Source organism: Schistocerca nitens, chromosome 5 (assembly GCF_023898315.1).
Source record: "Schistocerca nitens isolate TAMUIC-IGC-003100 chromosome 5, iqSchNite1.1, whole genome shotgun sequence".
In the NCBI taxonomy this organism is placed as follows: domain Eukaryota; kingdom Metazoa; phylum Arthropoda; class Insecta; order Orthoptera; family Acrididae; genus Schistocerca; species Schistocerca nitens.
Genome location: NC_064618.1, coordinates 244,776,510 through 244,797,382, shown reverse-complemented (window position 1 = coordinate 244,797,382; position 20,873 = coordinate 244,776,510). Strand labels below are relative to the sequence as shown.

General features: G+C 38.3%; 1 protein-coding gene across 1 annotated transcript in view; it reads right to left on the bottom strand.

The window, feature by feature from the left end:
• LOC126259643 (actin-related protein 3) overlaps positions 1–20,873 on the bottom strand; it is an 86,250-nt gene that overhangs the window by 6,085 nt on the left and 59,292 nt on the right. The window contains exons 6-7 of the mRNA XM_049956574.1: positions 18,538–18,756; positions 10,570–10,653 (exon numbers count right to left, since the gene is read on the bottom strand). Of these exons, the coding sequence (XP_049812531.1) occupies positions 10,570–10,653; positions 18,538–18,756 (303 nt within the window). The remainder of the gene's footprint in view (positions 1–10,569; positions 10,654–18,537; positions 18,757–20,873) is intronic.

The window sequence follows — 20,873 nt, the reverse complement described above, 5'->3', positions numbered from 1 at the left end:
CCAAAATTTTCTGTCAAAATTTCGTTTTCTTGGATACACCGAGAAGATAATAAGTAATCTTTCTCACCTGTTATTCCTGTCAGTCGTTTATTTCCATTCTGGTAGTTTGAATCTATAGATTTCGCTAATAATTATAACAACGCTGATCATTCGCAAACCCAATCAACCACATAATCAGACAGCGATTGGCATTCATCTGTTCGGCTTTACTCTGCTCAGCTCATGTAGCCCCGTCCCCTTTTATCTGCGGAAAGTTTATTTCTAGATGCGATGAGGATTCCCCTGACAGAGACATCACACATTCAAAAATCAAAAATCAACTTATGATTAATTCAGAAATCAACTTAAAATGTGTTCACAAACGTTCAAAAATAACAGGTAAGCATTTCAAAATCACATGAATAATCGATAGACAAATGTTCACTGGATGCTAGGCGCTTTGTGAAACAAGTTCTTTTCCTCACGAATATGAATTTGGCGCACTTCTTTTCCCGGTAGCATCTAGTTGCTTGCTGTGACTACCTGCACAGCCAACAGCCACATTCCTGTAGCCAGAAGCGGGAGAATTTACAACTCAAACGCGACTCAACTGCGCATGAGCACGAGCCCGCTCATAACTCTAAAATGAATCTAACGTAAACAGTTGTTACTTCACGCTCACTGGAAGCAATTTGTTGTTATGAAGCATTTGCATAGTCTTCCTACAGTCTTTGACACATTTTGCTGGTGGCAGACGCTTGCATGAGGACTGTGTGTCGTCGTCGTATATGGTGCAGTTCCTTTGCAATTTAAGTTATTTTCGTTTTTTTTTCTCTTGTTTATGTTTTATTGTTGAACTATTATTCTGCAGTAGCAGGATACAGCAATACCCTTTGTTAGAGCATCGGCTCTTACCAGTCAAAATTACAAAAATTTAACTGAAAACTAAAACAATGAAAAAATCCCCGAATTCTAAAAAATTCACGGGTTTTCCCGGTTGAAAAAATTCCCAGATCTCTCAGGTTGTATACACCCTGACTGTGAACCTTAAGGGGCTTATGGAAGTAACATTAGTTCATGGGCAGTTCCTTACAGCCCCCCCCCCCCAAAAAAAAAAAACGAAGAAGGGAAGAAGAAGAAAAGTTGACAATGTTTCCATACCAAAACCGTGCAGTGGATTATAAGAAGAAAGCTATGCACAGCAAATGGCTGAAATTTTTAATATATCTTGCTACAATCCTAATCTTGAACAAACTCGAAAATTTTCTTGATATCTTTATCTGTTTCCCAGACAGAGAGGTTAAATGTTATCCTACTTGCACACATAAAATACGCACATAAAATCCGCTGAGAGGCAAAAACATTGATTACAAAGTGACACAGCATGGGAAAATACCAGTAAAGTGCTTCCATTATCATGGGAAGGATTCTCGGAGCCCCACGTTGTAATACTGAAACGCGCACAAAATTTTTGTGCATGTAAAATCCAATGTTAAACATGAAACTAATGTAAAATCCAGTCTGTAGTGTAAAATAAGTTTTGTATTATTTCACTGTCACATAAGTAAACCATCAAAATTTTACTGACCCATACAGTCATTTGCATATGAGTGACATGCTCTGCTCTGGGCAGGGAAAAGAATGGAGCAGGTAGAAAAATGCTCCTATAGGAGCACATAAAGGCGAATATGTTTCTATTTATTAAAATACTGACTGAAAAGTGTGGTACCAGCTGCCCCATTCTAACTTCCTGACCACCTATAAATATTTTCCAAAAAATTTGGCATGTGAACATATTCATGGTTTTTTATCCTGAGAGAGGAGAGAGCGACAGAGGGAAAGGGACAGAAAATTCATAAACAATGGACGATAGTAGATAGTGGTTGTGGTATAGAAAGAGCAAAGGAGAAAGTGACAGTGAGAAAGAAAGAGAGGGACACAGTGGAACCAGAACACAGTTGACAGTGATGAAACAATGCTAGGAAAAGAGTGAATGAGCTGTTGCCAGGGAGAGAAATAAAGAGAAGGAGAAAGTGGATGTGGGTGAGACCCAGTGATAATGAGAGACAGAGTCTATGACAATGACAACAAGAAAGACAATGACAGTGAGAAAGAGACAGTAGCAGTGGGAAGGAATGAATACAATTAGTAGCAGTAAGAGACGACAGCAAGGTCAAGATAAGTGTCAAGTGAGAGGAGACAGTAATAAAAGGACAGAACAAAGGAGACTGTGGCTGTGAGAGGAGACAATTACAGAGAGAGAGAGAGAGCGCTAGATAATGACAACGAGCTGGGCTAAATGAGTGAGTGAGAATGGGGATGTGGGACAGGATGGGTATGAGCGACTTACAGCAACCGACTAGTGGGTAACACTGAGGTACCGTTAAGGGATCTTGTGGAACTGAGAGGTGAGCTGCATATCAAAAAAGAGCATGAATATGTTTGCAAGACAAAATTTTTGGGAATATTTTTAAAGGTGCTGAGGAAGACAGAATGAGGCAGTTGTTTAAACAGGAGTATATTCATCCTTTTTGTGCTCTGATAGGAGCATTTTTCTGTTGGTTTCTTTGTATTCAGTAAATAAATATTCAGTGAACTGGCTGTGTGTATGATGAAAAGATTAATTATACAACAATCAGTTGCATGTGATTATTAACGTGATGTTTACATATTCAGCTACTAAAGGATACACAAAAGAAGAAAGCAAAATTGGGCATAGCAACCATCACAAATGTCAAATACCACACATACTAAATTGTTACAACTTTGCTAACAACTGGTAATGTTTACTTGCTGTGATGCAGCCAATACGTTCAAATGGCTCTGAGCACTATGAGACTTACGGACATCACAAACACCCATGCCCGAGGCAGGATTCGAACCTGCGACCATAGCGGTTGCGCGGTTCCAGACTGAAGCGCCTAGAACTGCTCAGCCACACTGGCTGGCCTGCAGCTAACAGCACATGGCTTTATTATACAGTAGAAACACTATTTCTTCCAGACAAGACATCATTAATAAAACAGTGCTCACAGAAGAAAAGAGTCAGCAAATAGCAGTTTGTCTCAATGACGTGTCCTACTGTTATAGATTACTGTCAGAGGGATAGTTGGATTCACTTAAAATGTTCAAGCTTCGACTTGTTCTAACATGTTTAAGAAAAAGGGAGAAGTAAAAAGGCTGAGGGTGTGTTGGTGGAATGTAGGCTGTGAAGCGCCGGAATGGGAACGCTACTCAACATACCCACCACCACAGTCTCTGGCTTCTGAGGCCTGACCGCAAGCAGCAGCACACGATGGGAGAGGCCACTGGGTGGTGAGGGTGTAAGGAGGCGAGGCTGGGGTTGGGGAGGATAGCAGATGGCTACATCAATACCTCTTCCCGTATCAAACTCACCAACCACTAGCAATACCTCCACTTCAACAGTTGCCGCACGTGGCCACCAGTCTCACTGAGGTCTTCACAGTTTGCAATTATCCTCCCAACCTTGTACAAAAACAGATCTCCTGTGCCTTATCACTTCAGTCACCCACCACCTCCTAAGACCCACCATCCGGCCATAGAGCAGCAGTCCCCTTGTGACTCAGTACCGCCCAGGACTGCAGCAACTGAATCATATTCTCCACCAGGATTTCGCAGGGTTTCGACAACCTCTCTTCATCCCCTGAAATGAGAAATGTCCTACCTACTATCCTCCACCCACCCCCTCTCCCACTGGAGTGTTCTGCCAGCCCACCAAACCTACACAATATCCTCGTCCATCCCTACAGAACCCCTGCTCCCAACCTTTTGCCTCATGGCTCATATCCCTGTAATACGACCTAGATGCATAACCTGTCCCATACATCCTCCCACCACCACCACCACCTACTCCGGTCCGGTCACAAGCATCTATCCCATCAAAGGCAGGGCTACCTGTGAAACCTGTCATGTGTTCTACTAGTTATGTTACAACTAATGTGCTGCATTCTACATGGGAATGACAACCAATAAGCTGTCTGTCCGCATGAATGACCACTGTCAAACTGCGGCCAAGAAACAACTAGACCACTCCACTGCTGTGCATACCGCCTAACATGACATTCTTCATTTCAAAGACTGCTTCACAACCTGTGCCATCTGTATCCCTCCCACCAACATCAGCTTTTCTGAATTACTTAGGTGGGAACTGTCCCTGCAATATATTCTACGTTAGTAACCCTTCTGGCCTCAACCTTTGTCAGTCATTGTCCTTACCCATCAAGCTCCTCCCCCGTTCCATTCCAGCACTGCACAGCCCTCTATTCCACCAATGCACCCTCAGTCTTTTTACTTCTCTCCTTTACCCTCCCTCCCCCCCTCCCCCCTCCGGGGCTTACTGTGTGTGTGTGTGTGTGTGTGTGTGTGTGTGTGTGTGTGTGTGTGTGTGTGTGTGTGTGTGGATTTTCAAAGGCCTTGTTGGCCGAAAGCTCACTTTCTGACAGCCTTTTTATTGTGCCTATCTTTCTCACGCATGAAATATTCTCATGCTTTCAGCCAAGTAAGATGCAATTAGGCACATACTCAAAAGTATTTCTTCTTGAATAACATGCAGCTTTGTCATTGAATCAGAGAGATTTGGCTTTTTTTACATTTTTTCGTGCTAATTCATGTCTCTTGGTAGTTTACTAATGCTTGGAATACAAATATATATATATATATATATAAATTTGTTAATTAAGTAGAAAAATAATTAAAAACAAACGTTATCCATCCTTACGATGCAAGTGACTGTCTGCTTGGAGCACCAGCTGTCAAACAGTAACAACTTTTGTAGCAGAATGTGTCGCAACTGTATGGTTTGCATGCTTCTATGACACAGAAAGCTGTACTATAGGTGCAATTACACCAGAGGGTACATTACAACCACACTAGGAATGTATCTGTGAAAAGGCCACCAGAACAACCTGAATGTCTGAATGACATTAGCCAACATGGCCTTGCTATATAGGTGGGGGTGTGGATGGCTGAAAGCAAAGGGACACTACAGTCATTTTTATTTCCCAATGACATACAGGTCTAATATCTGGATTAATGAGGATGGCATCCTCTTGGGTAAAATACTCCCACATTTGGATTTGTGGGCAGGGACTACCAAGGACGATGTTGTCATCAGGAGAAAGAAAAGTGGCACTCTATGGGTCAGAGCAGGAAACGGTTGATCCTTTCATTGATAGGTATGTCACAGGATTGATTAAGGGAGACTGATGGATTGGAGTTATATAAAGTGTGCATTAAGGAAGCTCGTGGGAGGAAGAATAGGACTTCTAACCAGGGAGCAGATAAAACTAATAATTGGTAAGAAAATAGGAATGTACCTAAGCTACTGTGGACAGCATAATGATAGCATTATCATAGTCAACATCCACTTCAGTAAAACAATGTGGAATGGGGTAAAATAGTGAAAGGGGGCATCATCTGGTGGAATTCTGTGCAGAGCACAGTTTAATCATTGCTACACTAGATTTAAGAATAATACAAGAAGGTTGTACACTTGGAAGAGAGCTGGAGCCACTGAAAGGTTTCAGATAGATTACATTGTGGTAAGGCGGAGATTCCAAAGTCCAATTTTAAACTGCAGTACATTTCAAGGGCCAGATATTGTCTCTGACACTCGTTTACTGTTTATGAACTGCACATTAAAACTGAAGAAATTTCAAAGAGGTGGGAAATTCAGGTGATGCAATCTGGATTAATTGAAAGAACCAAAGGAAATTTAAAAGTTTAAAAATGAGTACCGTATTTACTCGAATCTAAGCCGCACTTTTTTTCCGGATTTTGTAACCCAAAAAACAGCCTGCGGCTTAGAATCGAGTGCAAAGCAAGCGGAAGTTCTGAAAAATGTTGATAGGTGCCGCCACAACTAACTTCTGCCGTCGAATATATGTAGCGCTACACAAGCATGCTTTGTGGGCACAAAGATAAATACTGGTGCCAAAACCTCTGCATCAGTAAATAAATTTAAAAAAAGGTAGAAGACGAGCTTTTTTTTTTCTCCGCCCCGAGTTTCGACCACTGCATTTTCATACATTAACCAACGAAGTAAATACAAATTCCGTATTGTTCATCTTCGAATGTAGCAGAATTTCAATGTACTACGAAAATCCGACTGGCAAGACTGTTAGGGATGTTTGTCAATATGGCCAACTCTACGTTCCGAGTTTTTTCATACCTGTGAGAAGAGATGGTTGCTAATAGGAACCTGATGAAATGTGAATCACATGCAGTATTCTCTTCACCATAAGAATAATACAAATATAAACATTTTGCCATGTATTCTTTCGTGTTTGCTGCTATCTCATTTAAATCCTGTCTGCGTAATAAACTACGAAACTAGAGTGAGACAACAGCAAACGCGGAAGAATACACATATCATGTCATGTTTATACCCGTATTATTCTTATGCCTAATAGTGATAGTCAGAAATGAAGCACGGCAATTGACTAGATTTTTAAATCTAAGATGACTAATTTCTGTGCAGTATTTGATGTACTAAAGAAGCGGCCGCAAAGATTTTCAAACGGAGGAAAATTTTCGCAAAACTCTCATTCAGAACATGTTCTATCATATGCATGTTCTATCATACGCATTTGGTTCTTGTTGATCATTATCAAAGAAAGCAGCAGTGTAAGTAACAACAAATAGCAGTCTCTTGCCATTGTTTCGCTAATGAGACGATTCCTTTTTTTTTTTTTTTTTTTTTTTTTTAAGCGGCGGTAGCGCGCACAAAAGCAAGTCATGCCGCGAGCGGCGACAGGCCGTAAACACACACTATCAAAATGTGACAAACAATGCATTACACAGTACAGTAATGCATTTGCAGCTTAGAGTGACGTAAACACCTATAACAAAGAAAACGGCACTTATCAGATCAAAGAAAAATAAGCAATCGATTCAAACCAGACGAAGCACGTGAAAAAGGAAGGGTACCCATATAAATACGGACGGAGCGCCTTACGCATAGCAATGGCTACCTGGTAAAGCTTAACTGCTAAGCTTACGACTTGAACCAAACTACTGTAGCTGTATCGTCTTTCATTCGACCTAAATCGTGTCTCATATTACAATGGACCAACTTTGTTTCAATTTGGAGGTGTGGCCTAAAACTTCTCTCTCCCCTTGAATTTCGAGTCTCAAATTTCAGGTGCGGCTTAGATTCGGGAAATTTTTTTTTGCCCTTATTTCGAGTCTCATTTTTCAGGTGCGGCTTAGATTCGAGTGCGGCTTAGATTCGAGTAAATACGGTAGCTTCGAGATACAAAACAGTGAAGGCAAAAGGCAGCAGAGGATCACAAACACAAAAAGTCAAGGCCCAATAGAAGTCCTCAAATAGCATACAAGATTTAACCGAAGAAAGGAGAAAATATGTAAATGCAGAAAACGAGGCAGGCTAAAGGGAATACAGACATAAACAAAATGAGACTGACAGAAAGCATTAAACAGTGAAATGAAATGGGAATGGCTAGAGGACAAATTTGAGGCTGTAGAAGCACACAGGACTATAAGAAATATGAAAAGGGAAGCACCTTTACTATTATTAAGAACTACAATGGCAAGCCAGTACTAAGCAAAGGAGGGAGGGCTGAAATGTGTAAGGAATATGTATGGGTTTCCACAAGAGAAACACACTCCAAGATAGTATAACAAGAAGTAGATAAAGATTAAATGGAAACTGCAATACTACAAAAAGAATCTTACAGACCTGAAAGATCTAAGCTGACAAAAAGCGCCTGAAGCAGATGATATACCCTCCAAATGACTGAGAACCTTGGAAGAGCCAGCCATGATAAAACTATACTAACTGCTGTTAGGAACAGGAGAAACTCTCTCCAGCCTTATGATGAACGTAATAATTCCTATTCCAAAGAAAGCAGGCACTGACAGGTGTCAGTATTACTGAACCAACAGTTTAATAATTTATACATCCACAATACAGAAAAACATCATTTACAGATGAATGGAAAAAAATTGGAAAATCCAACCCTGGAGATGATCAGTTTGCCTTCCAGAAAAATGTGACGCAGTACTGATCCTAAAGTTTATCTGACCGTAGAAAGGCAAACCTACATTTACAGCATTTGTAGACCAAAAGAAAGTTTGTTACAATGCTAACTGGGACACTCTTTGAACTTCTGGAGGTAGCAAGCATAAAAAACAGAAAGTGAAAGGTTACCTTGTACATGAATCTTATACAGAAAACAGAATAAGAGTTGAAGTACATGTAAGGGAAACAATAGTTGAGAAGAGTGTGTGACAGGGTTCCAACCTACCCCAATATTTAATCTGTACATTGCAGAAATAGTAAAGAAAACCAAAGAGAAATATGATAAGGGAATTTAAGTTTTGTAAGAACAAATAAAACATAAGGCTTGTTTTCAGTAAATAGATTAAAGTAGATGTGGATGAAGATGCTTGCATAGCATAGATACCATGGAAATCTGCATCAAATGAGTCTTTGAACCAAGTACAACAACAATAATATAAAAATGATAATTACAGGGGATGAATATGACATGGTTAGAAGAATAAATACTAAAAATTCACACGTAAGATTTATGTTTTGGTCACTTAGCACCTCTCTCACCTCCAGTAAGGTATTCTAGAAGGTGTGTCTGAAAAGTAAGGGCCATTTGTGTGTATTTAAATACTGGCAGCTCATAATAATATTATGCCATACAATGATAGTTTATAAGCCCACTGAGTTCAATGTTTTGATTCATTACTCATTTGACTATGTGTGAAATCGTTTAACAATAGCTTTCAAAATAGTTGCTCCTGCAAGCTATGAGTTATGGAAAGGTTAGGCAATGATGCTTGAATTTTAAATCTTGCAGTGGAAATGTTTGTAGTGAAAAGCAGGGTGGCAGTGAAATTATGCAACAAATGGACAAAAAACTGTACTCTGGTTGACAATTCACAGTTGGTTCTCCAGCTGATGAATTTCCTCATGCCCCACACACCATTGTTTACATCATGGACATGGTAAGATATTCCAAATTACATGTAAGGTGAGTACCAAAATGCTTATCAATCAACACAGAACACCAAGCAGTTAAAACAATGGCTTGGTGGGAAATAGTTTGAAGCTCAAGAGGCACTCAAAACTACCATTGTTAACTTGTACAGTTCACTGGTCGAGATTTACCTTGCAGACAGGTTGGAGTAACTAGTGCAACATTGTGAAAAAAGTTTGAAAAAATAAATATATATGTGAAAGGTCTATTACAGAGATATGAGCCATACTGCAAGGGGTTGGAAGCAGGTATGGAGTAGGGATGGTCAAGGATTGTATAGGTTGGGTGGACGGCAGAATATCATTGAGAGACAGATAGGTGTCCCATACATGCTCCCACTACCACGTACTCCAGTCCTGTCACTGCAATCTCCTACCCAATCAAAGGCAGGATCATCTACGAAAGCAGCCATGGGATCTAAAACCTGAGTGTGAAGAGACAGCTGCACTACCCATTTGCTGAATGTGCTCCCCAACACCATGTGCTTCATCATCTGAATGACTTGATTCAGAACATGTGCCATCTGGACTCTTTCTACCAGCTTTTCTGAATTGCACAAGTGGGAACTCTCCTTAAACATCCTTTGTTCCTGTAACCCTCTCTACCCCCCCCCCCCCCCCCAAGCCCAAACCTTTGCTAGTCCCTGTCCTCCAACCACCTATCCGCTTTCCTGTTCCCATCCTACATGCTGTAATGGGCATACTGATTTTGCATTCCTCCAATGGCCTTTCAGGTAGCTTGCTCTCATAGTATATTTTTTTTTGGGGGGGGGAGGGGGCTGGAGAGGAGAAGGGGAAGGGGGAGGGCAGGAGGGGTGGTGAAAGACTCTGTGCATGTGTCTCCTCTTCCAAGAACTTTGGGTGAATTATGACATGCAAAGCAATAGCAGTGAATGCATGGACATGCTAGCAAAAATATGGGATGAGTGATTACGGCCTGAAAGTTTGGTACATGTCCAGTGTAAAGCTCGCTGAACATTTAAGAAAAGAAAATGAAAAGTGTGACTCTAAACATAATTGCATATTGTACTCCAAAGTTGTGTATGCAAGCATGTAAAAGTTGTACTCTTGCAAAGCAGACCTTTTTCTGTAAATAAAAATTTTGTAGCTCTAAACGTAAGTTAAAATTTATGCAAAGTTTCTATCGTTATTCATGTAAAAGGTACAGTCTTGTGAACGTGAATGAATTTTTTTAATGCTGATCAGACCAAAAATACACAAATAATAAATCCGATTAAGGTGTGTACCTGAACATGTTGACAATCGATTCTATTGTTGAAATATCTCGTGGCATTACAAATAACAATCTCATTCACTTTAAATTTCTTGCAAACTGGTGTTCACTAAACTTTGAATGAAGCTAAAAGTTGTTAAGACATAGCTCTTGGTTGAAAAAATTTTGTAACAGCATAATTACTAAATAATTTGCTGCAACACATCACCCCATCTACTGTTACATTAAAAACAATTGTTTTACTTTCCATAACAGAATTTGCAGCAAGTAAATTTTCTTTGTGCAAGAACAGAATTGGGCCAAATCACTTTGAAAATATACATACTGTGGATGCAAGCATGCTTCCGCCAAACCAAACTGCATATCTCTGCATGTGATGTGACACCACTTGCACATCTATAGGTTTTGGCTGAAAAAAAAAAACAAAGGCAAAGAGATACATAGAATATGGTCAAAAAATTTGCATACATTTTTAGAGCAATATCAAAAGATATTTGTGGTTCACCTTAGTATAAAAGCCTTTAACTATTAGGAATGGGGTGTTTGAGGCTCTGTTTTACAAAGCATCACATCTAAAAGAATCAAAGATATTACGCAAGATGAAATTGTACAAATTTTAAGCTGAACAATGCAGATAATCAATGTGAACTGCTCGCTCTCTCTCTCTCTCTCTCTGTTTCATCCTATTTGATAATACGACAAAAGAACCTATCATTGAGGAAACACGGAAGAAAATAGACAAAATGGAAGAATTGATATAGTCTAAAGAACAACTAACAATTTTTTTAACAAATGCAAAACAGCACTTTTGAGAAAAGTAGAAAACAAGTGAGGGACAAATGCTGTTTTTGAAGAGAATGAAAGAATAAATTGATGAACCGTACGTCAGAACACTTTTATCAAATAATTTAACAAGAAAAGAAGATGAAGCAGATGAAGATAAAAAAGGAGATTGCATTCTGCAAGAAAAACTTAAGGAAGCTCTTAAAAACCTATGTTGGAGCGAAAGCAATGGGCACTGATGACATTCCTGCAGCCCTAATCACGAGATATTTGTGGCAGCATGAAAATAATTCTGCTGAAATTAATCAGTTCTATAACACAGGAGATATAACCTGACTTCCAAAAATGCATCATGATTCCCACACTGAAGAAGGTGATAGCTACAAAATTTAGCAGTACCAAAACTTGCCCCTAATATCACATGCATAAAAAATTCTGAGGAGAGTGGAAGACAAGGTGGAGGGTACGCTAATTAAAGATGAGTTTGGGTTCAGGAAGGGATTAGGAACAATAGTGACCATTCTGGCACTGAGACTTCTTATCAAAAAGCAATTACAGAAAAATATACCAACTTATATTGCTCTTTTAGATCTGCAAAATACTTGTGATAACGTTACCAGGTGACAGACGCTAGTGCTGAAGAAACACGCCTGAAATACGAAAACATGCTGGTGATACTCAGATTCTATTAAAACGAAGTGGCTGTGATTAGGAACAAGGAATAGAAATTAGAAAAGGCATGATGCACAGATGGTATCTCTCCTCTTATATTCACAGGTCTACATCCAGGAAACTATACACCCAGATCATGAAACAGATGATTTGGAGCCCAAAATTAATCGATGTGCTGCATTAAACAGACGACATTGCTGCCATCATGGAAACCAAAGACAATCTGTAGAAGTTCGTCAGCATAATAAAAAAGAATTTTGGTAATCAGTATGTTATGAGAATAAATGAGAGAGGCTAAAGCGATGGTATACTGTAATGAAAAAGAATATGAACCTATAATAATGAGGACTGGATTAAAGGAGATAGAAACGATAGAGGAATTTATCTATTTGGGATGCAGTATCACAAGGGACGGTAGAAGCTAGCAAGAAATTGTGAACACAAAACAGAAGGCCAAAATTGCATTTAATTTGAGAAAGAACCTACCTCACCAGGACCAACATCAATCTGGAAATAAGAAAACAGATCATGAAAGCATTTTTTTAGTGTGTGGTCCTATATGGGTGTGAAACTTGGACGATAAGTAGAAAAGAGAGACGACGGCTAGAAGCCTTAGAACAGACAACGGCAACCTTGGGTGACCTAATAGGCGGATTAACATACTCACTGAACACTAGAACGGCAGATTTTCTGACCACCTTAAAATGGCAGAAAGGGGACATTTTGACCCCACGTGTAATATTTTCATATTTGAGTTAAACAAGTACTTGGTTTTAGTGTTTGCTAACCCATATATTTTTTCTAGTAATCACAATAATTATTTAACACAATAATTATTAATTACTTATTTACGTCAACAACAAAATATCTGATAAATTTATTGTTGCTAATAAGTTTCCTTAACTATAGATTTTCATTTATTAATTATTTGTACAACCCCTCCAGAAACATTCAGTATATTTGGTCCATTACTCTCGCTTGGTTTTCTACACACAGCTTTGTATTACTTGTCTCTCAAGTCACTGGAATCTGCTAAACACACTTAGCACAGGTGATTTCTGTTTTACGCACATATTTTCCACACATGGCTTTGTGGCACTTTACATAGTTTTTGATGGTCTTGTTACCCTTTCAGAGGCTAATTGGGCACTTTCTACACGATTTCAGTCCCATATCCTCTTCCTTTGCCTGATGTTCTTTTGTTCCCTTGAGTTCACTAGATGAAGTATGAACTACTTCCTTTTAATTTTCTTGTTCATTATTATGTTGTAGATGACCCACACATCCATTGCCGCCATGTTCAAGATGCTGCTGGCCCCTCCTACATGCTGCCTTTGTAGTATATTTACTGGTCCCTTGCTCAACCACATCCACCCTGTACTTAGTTGCATTGTAGAATATAATGGTTTCAGGTTTCTTCTTTCCTTGTATACCATCATGGTGCAGTCCGTGTTGTTACCATAGTGCGTAGTGTCTAGAGTATTTCAGAATTGGCCTTCCTTACTTCACCAGGGATTTCATGACAGATCTTGTTTACTGTACCAACTAATGAAGTTTTCTTTCCTATGAGTTTCTTAGCAAGTTGCAGAGATGCAAAGAAGTTGACTGTCATTACATTTATTCATTGATTTACAAATAGCCCCATGGGACACAGAACGACATGCTCTCAAAGTAGTTGCTTCTCTTCATGCGTGTCCTCTTTGCTGAGGTATGGGAAAGCATTACATATATACTTTGTCATTAAATCGACAGCCAACCAGAAATGAGTACAAAAAATAGAAAAGGATGTAATTGCCAAAAATAAAAAAAAATGACTTTTATGGTGAAAAGGATTGTATAAGCCAAGCGTATGAAACGAGAAAAGTTGCAAGTGTCAGAAAAATTCCAACTAGTTTCAAGAGCAGTTCGAAGATAGCAGCACCGTGCAAGCGCCAGCAGGGCTGAGATGGGAAGGGAGGTAAGTGCCACTGCCATGTTATATGTGCCTCAGCCACACAGTTGCTTTAGTTGGTGACAGTACATTGACATGGCACTGATTTTGGTTGTTTTGTAAGAGACGTGAAGCAAGAGAAAAGGGCCAGCCGTACATTAACAGTCGTGAGAAAGAGATACCTGCAAAACAACCACCAGCAGAACAGGCAAGCTGCTCCTGTAAGTACAAGTGTAGAAACATAAGCAGTGAACAAAAACAGCTATTGTTTTTGGAGTTTTATAAAGTTGATGAAGAAAGCCAAGGAACATATTTGTTGAATCATATTCAAATGTTACCTATAGGTCGCAGATGTCAGGGGACATACGAAAGTGCAGCAGAAAGTAGGCGGACTTGTACTTTTGCTTATAACATCCCCGATGGTACAGGGAGAAATGTACAAGTGTGCAAAAAAACCTTCAAAGAAATTTTTTCTGTATCTGAAAGGAAATTGATTGTTTTACAAACAAAAAGAAATCAGGTTGCTTGGTTTTTGAGGACAAAAGAGGGAAAACATCTGCAAAAAATGCACACAATTAAATTTACAGATGATACCATATAAACTCATTCCCCAGATACAAAAGTCACTACAGGGGGGAAAAAAAAAGGTAATGAGTTTTTGTCACCTGATCTAAATAAACACTTTAAAAAACGAAATCCTGCAAGTGATGTTACATACAGTTTTTACGCAAAAGTGTAAAGATTTTCCAAACCTAAAGTTTAAAGCTCTTGCAATTGATACCTGTAAAAAATGTGACTTTTTGAAGGCAAAGCTGCAATGTACAACCAGCTAAAAGACAAAACAGGAAGTAAAAGCCCAGCAAGAGTTCTATCACCGAAAATGGGTAAAGGCTCATAAGTGTATGAAACAAGATAATACATCTTCACAGCTTCCAACAGCTACTTATACAATCTTATGCATGGACCCACAAAAAGTTATGTTTGTTCCAATGCTTACACATAGCACTATGTTTTATTGTAGACTGCTATCTTACTACAATCTAGGAATACATGTTGGAGACAACAGCTCTGCATATATGTGTATGTGGCATGAATGGATTGGTCATGGTGCTAATGAAATAACTTCTTGTTTGTTCAAAGTTGCTTCTACTGGAGGCCATTTTCCTCATAAAAGGCTTGTGTTATGGTGTGGTAATTGCAGAGCGCAAAACAAAAACCATATAATGTTAATGTCTATTATTTATTTAGTCCACAAAGGAATTTATCGTTCAACTGATGTGAAATATCTTGTAAGTGGACACACCTACATGAGCTGTGACCATGATTTTGGATTGATTGAGAAAAAACACAAAGCTGCGAAAGCGATAACACCTAAAGGTCTTGAAGCGTTAGTTGCAAGTGCAAAATTGACAACACCTTTTACCGTAGTATCTATGAATACTGATGACTTCATAGACTTTAATGGCCTTGCTAAAGACTACCTAAATACAAAAGATCTGGCTACCAGTAAAATTTCCCACTTCCGCATTTCCCACAAGAATCCCAGCACAGCGAAATCGACATCAGTTTTGGGTCTTGAAGGTGATGTTATGGTAACTTCGAAAACGTTTATGTTTTAAAGAAAGATGCTAGTCTTGACAATGTACCGGATATTCATGACTTGCCAAAAATACACTTTAAATCCAAAAACTCACAAGAAAAGAAGAATGATCTTTTGGGAATGACAGATTATATAGAGAAAGAAGAATACAAGGACTTCTACAGAGCCCTGTTGGAGAACAAAGATGAAGAGGCCTGCAACATGGAGGAGTAGGAAGAAGATGAAGAAAAGGACTGCTTGGAGGAAAGGAGTACAGTACTGTAAGTTTATTTCGATTACTACATGCAGATAACTTTGCATTTGATTTCTCGTATATATACATGTTTTTACAATAAAATTGATTTAGTCAAAAATGATCAACTGTATCAGAACGAATTTCAAAAGTGAATAAAAAGTCAAAATATTATGCATATAGCTGAGAAACGCAAAATAAATTTAGACATCTGATTCACTTTCTGGTTTTCAAGTGGCTTATACTTACCGATGAAAGAAGAAGCGGAATAAAATGAAGACAAACAACTTTGCTTCAAAAAACCACCCAAAATGTTATTTTATACCTTTTCTGTAGTAGCCTAGCATTGAAAGAGTAAAATTATATGTAAAGTTATTAAACATTCTCAAAACTACAATGGACTTAGTATCTTTTTTTAACATAAACCCTTGACTTACATCTTTTTCACAAACTTAGTAAGGCACTCTTACAGCATTTTCCAGAAAACGAAAGGATGGCACTTACTTCTTTTTTCATATAAGTCTAGTTCCTTTACACATATTCATAAAAAAAACTATTTTCGTGTTTTGTAGAGGTATTTTGATATACACATTTTTTTCATAAAATTAATATAATCATCCAATATTTAAGACACATTTATTTCAATATTGAAAATTTTAGTTTGTGGCACTTGCATCCTATTCCATTTTTTGTACACAATTTGAGACCATATTTGTCTGGTATGTTGGATATGAACTAAGTGAACCTGCATCTTGTTTTTCTTGGTAATAGCTGCTCATCAATGTTATATTTTCTCCAGGGTAGTAAAAATTGATACTGTTTTCAATGACCAAAAATGGATATACCTGAGAAACTCTTGAAACCTGTGCCTCAGTATTATGTCCTTGATAAAAGTAGGCCCACAAGAGCATGACCAGAGATCATCCACAGACATATCTTTTGTACAAACGACACCCCGAGCATACATGACAGCTATCTGTTTCTCAAGCTTCCCAAGTGACACAATCCAGTCATTGCTTTTTAATACTTTTCGAGCATTTGACTCTGTGTATTTCTGTGCTGTACCACTGCTTCATCAAAAGTAAGATGGAAGGCACTGGTAACAGAGTTGTTTAGTTGTTTCCTTCAGAATGTCCACAGCTGACATTTTTCCAGATGAAAAATTGGCATCTCTCATATGGTTCCATCCCTAGAAACAATCTTTGTAGACACTACCAACTGTGCCTGTTGTGACGTAGGTGGTGGTGATTGACGAATATCAGCATATGAATCCTCTTCCACTAATTGCTTACCGTACACAATGTCTTCATCTTCTGTTGCCTCAGGTACATAATCATTATCTTCATCAGTGAAGTTAATTTCTGATTCAACATCGAAATTCTCTAAGAGATGTTACACTTCTTCAATGTCCACGCTGATGATACATGTGCGAAAACATGATTTGCGGACAATGAACATTGCCTGAATGACACAGTATAAAAATGTAGAAGACTGAAATTTACATATGCCAAGTTGCAACAATGAGCCGCAACTGCGCTGTATTACTGGTGACTGTTGTCACTTCACTGTCGGATAATTTTAATATATTCATACGATAAATTACAGTGGGATCAAACTGACCCCTCCTGCCATTATAGGTACATCAGATAAAATAATAATAATAATAATAATAATAATAAAAAAATCCTATACATCAACGTAGGGAGGAGAAAAAAATTAGGAAAATCATATGATTTCATTAACAAAGTAAATAAATTGGATATGAAAATGAAGGAAAAAGTTTGACAGGCATCATTTTGACCACTTTCGCCATTCTAGTGTTAAGCTCGCACACCGTTTAATACCGCGATGCAACGTCAGCGCTCCTAACACACAGTCAAAACTATAGCGCTCATGATTTTAATGCTTATGGGGTAATGCACCAATAATTTTTTAATATATGTTCAAAAATACTTTTGAGAACTGATTGCATAGACATGGGTTGTTTCTATAACATTAAACAAATTAAGCCATCATTTCTCTGTTCGCTTTAAAACATTTAAAAATCTAAATCGCTAAAACTTAACATAGAAAGGCTATATTATACAAGAGCCAAACTGGAAAAACTATAACAACAGGATGCTGAATATCTGAAAATGTATCATGACATGCCAAGCCCTTGCTGCAATGGCACGACTGGTACCCGTCAGATCACCAAAGTTAGGCACTGTCGGACTTGGCTAGCTAGCACTTGGATGCATAACTGTCTGGACCTGCCAACCACTGTTGGCAAGCAGGGTGCACTCAGCCCTGAGGCAACCGAGGAGCCACTCAATTGAGAAGTAGTGGCTCTAGTCACAAATCTGACAACAGCCGGTGGAGACAGGTGTGCTGACCACATGCCATTACATATCTGCATCCAGCAATGCTTATTGGTTGAGCATGACGCTTTGGTCAGTCAGTTGGTATTGTTGGATTGTTGGGCCTTACAAAGCCTGTTCGGACATTTTCTACAGGTGGAGTACAATCTGAGCATCTCTCTCTCATGAATTCCTTCCGTGGGCTAAATATTTGGTGCTACATAAGGAAGAAGATCAGCTGGAGAGAGAAGATGTCCTGTGAAGAGTATAGGAAACCAGATATCTCCGGTGGAACATTCAAACAAGATACGACAAATTCTTAGGACAGATTTTAAGACACAATAACATGATCAGAACAGCATCAGAAGAGCTATTTAGCAAAAGGAATAGTTAAGTAAGACCATCGCTGTCATGCATGCAGCATCTTTAAAGTGATGTGGGATGTGCTACGTATGCAGAAATGAATAGGAAGGCAGGTGCACTGCTACAAACCAACCTCACAGTTGGATACCACGTTAAAGGAGAAAAAGAGGAGGCACAGAAAATGTGGGCATAGTCAAAATACTACCTGTGGTCAAATCCGGCTGCTGAGCAAATACCGTATGAAGAACAGTGTATCTAAGTGCTAACTAAATAAGTAGCCTAATGATTTATACAGGTACAATGTGTATAATAAAATTATGTTATAAATACTCTTATGTCACTATTTACAGCAATGAAGTACCATACATCCTTACCTTTATTCTCCCACCACTGAGTACTTCACTTAATTTTAATCTGGCATCAACTGTTCGTTTAATATCTCTTTGTAAACGTCTTCCAAAGTCTCGAAACATAGTGGAACCTCCAGAAAGAACAATGTTATTGTAGAGAGGCCTTCGTACATCAATAGGGCAATTCTGAATCACAGTATCCACCACTTCGGAAAGTGGCATAGTAAAGTCAGGGTTTGAAAACTGTAAATGAAATGCAAATATAATGTGAGAGAACATAACAAAAAACTGTCAAAAGTAGCCAAAACCCTAAATATAATGCAAAATTTTTCTGTTCCCCCGTTTTTAAAAGAGATTGCTTGTGAAATATTTCAAATTCAAAAATAATACAAAAGCACATCATATGCTATTACACAATTTCGTTGCAAAGATCACAACAATTACAACCTAAGTAAAATAAAGATTTCCCTACATCAAAACTCCGCAAACATCTCACAAAATTGTAATTGTGGAATTAAACAGCGAAAATGTACAGTAAAAGATGTAAAGGAAAAGCAACTCAAGTTTATTTCTAACAATAAAAATAAAAAAAACTATGCATTGTGTTATGCATAGTTTCACATGTAATGGTACAGAGATCTCCAACTTAGGTTTTCTAGTTTGAATCAAAATTAAGTTGTAGAAAATAAAATTTCATTTAGCAGTAATATAAGCACTGACTCTTCGTAGCCCTGTTTTGTGTATTTGCATACAATAGACACATTTCGCATCACATTACAAAGTATTTCGATGACTGCAGGATCAAGGAATCAGTATGCAGTCTATATAACTCTTATCAGTAACTGACTTGCAGTATGTGAGCGTGCTACAAATAAAGCAAGTACGCAAACACAGTAACCCAGACACACAAAGAATTTCAGAACACAATTTCCCTGTCACTTCCATTTCATGCAATGGAAGGAAAATATCATACTGACATCATTAATTCAGTGCAGGCATGTTCCTGCTGCCGCCGTAACTTTTAGAAAATTTCAACATCATGGTCATTTTCAATTATTTGCTACTTATGTAAAACAAACAAACATGAATGAAACACATAACTTTAAATATATAGATAAATTCTAGTAATAATTCTAGTCAATACTGTGATAATAAAATAAAAAATGTAACATAGAAATGGTCCTATGGATACTGTTTATAGACCACATATGATTTCAAAAAATAAAATGTCAGAAAGGATGCGGCGGCATGTTCCAGAAAGCACTGTCAAACCTGTTCATAACGCAGTCATGATCACTGTTACAATAATGGCACATCGTTTAACTTTCCTCGCAAGCACTGAACAAAACATTGACCACTCATGAATGATGTACCAGAGTCATGTTACATAGCCAGCAAATGCCACAGGCCAGAACTCATTCACAAAGGTGTGGATACTTAAGCTGCATATTGCTTGATACACCCAGCGTCATACATGATTATAATACACAATAAATGTCATTCAAACTTATGACAAGCTTTCAATCAAAAGCACTAGGGCATATTGCAGTCAGTAGTGGTTGGACACAGCTTGCACTGATCAGCACATGCAGAGTCGGGCACACCTCACCATGGCAAGCATTAATATAAATCATACAAATGTCTCCATACAAACATGTTATATATCTGATCACACTATCATGTCACAATTTTCCTGATTAAATTACAAGGTTATCAAGGGAGGGAGAGGGGGAGGGGGGAGAGAGGGGGGGGCATATAATAAAAATCAGGACATATATTTGATACCAATGAAACAGAAGCAAGGAGGAAATTCATAAGTGCAGGTTTTATTGTTGCTGAGAAAATTAATAAACAGCATAATAGGTCTCAAACAGAATACTTCTGAAAATGTACAAAAGATATTCTACGGAAAATATGCAAGTCCATCCACCAATGTGCTCACATTCAGATGAGAAGGTAGGAGACTTCCCTCCATAAAGAGTTACAGAAATTGATAAAAGACAGAAAATTGCACTACAGAAAGGTAATTGGGGATTTTGGTGCAAAATAGTAGGACTCAAACTTAATAACACTTATGCAGTGAAAAACTATGGCAATGATACCAGAAATGACAGACGTCACACATTAGCAGAATTTGCCGAGAAAAATATCGTGTCTCCTCTCAGCACATTCTTCCAGAAGAAAAAAAATGCCAACTGGATTTGGCAAAGACCAAATAGAACTAAAAATAAAACTCACTATGTTTTATCCAGCAATAAAGAAAGTGTACAGGATGTGACGGTACCAAGTCACTTCAGTATTTCGAGTGAGTAAAATTCTTAAAAATACAGGAGGAAATAGACTCCATAGGTACAAATTCA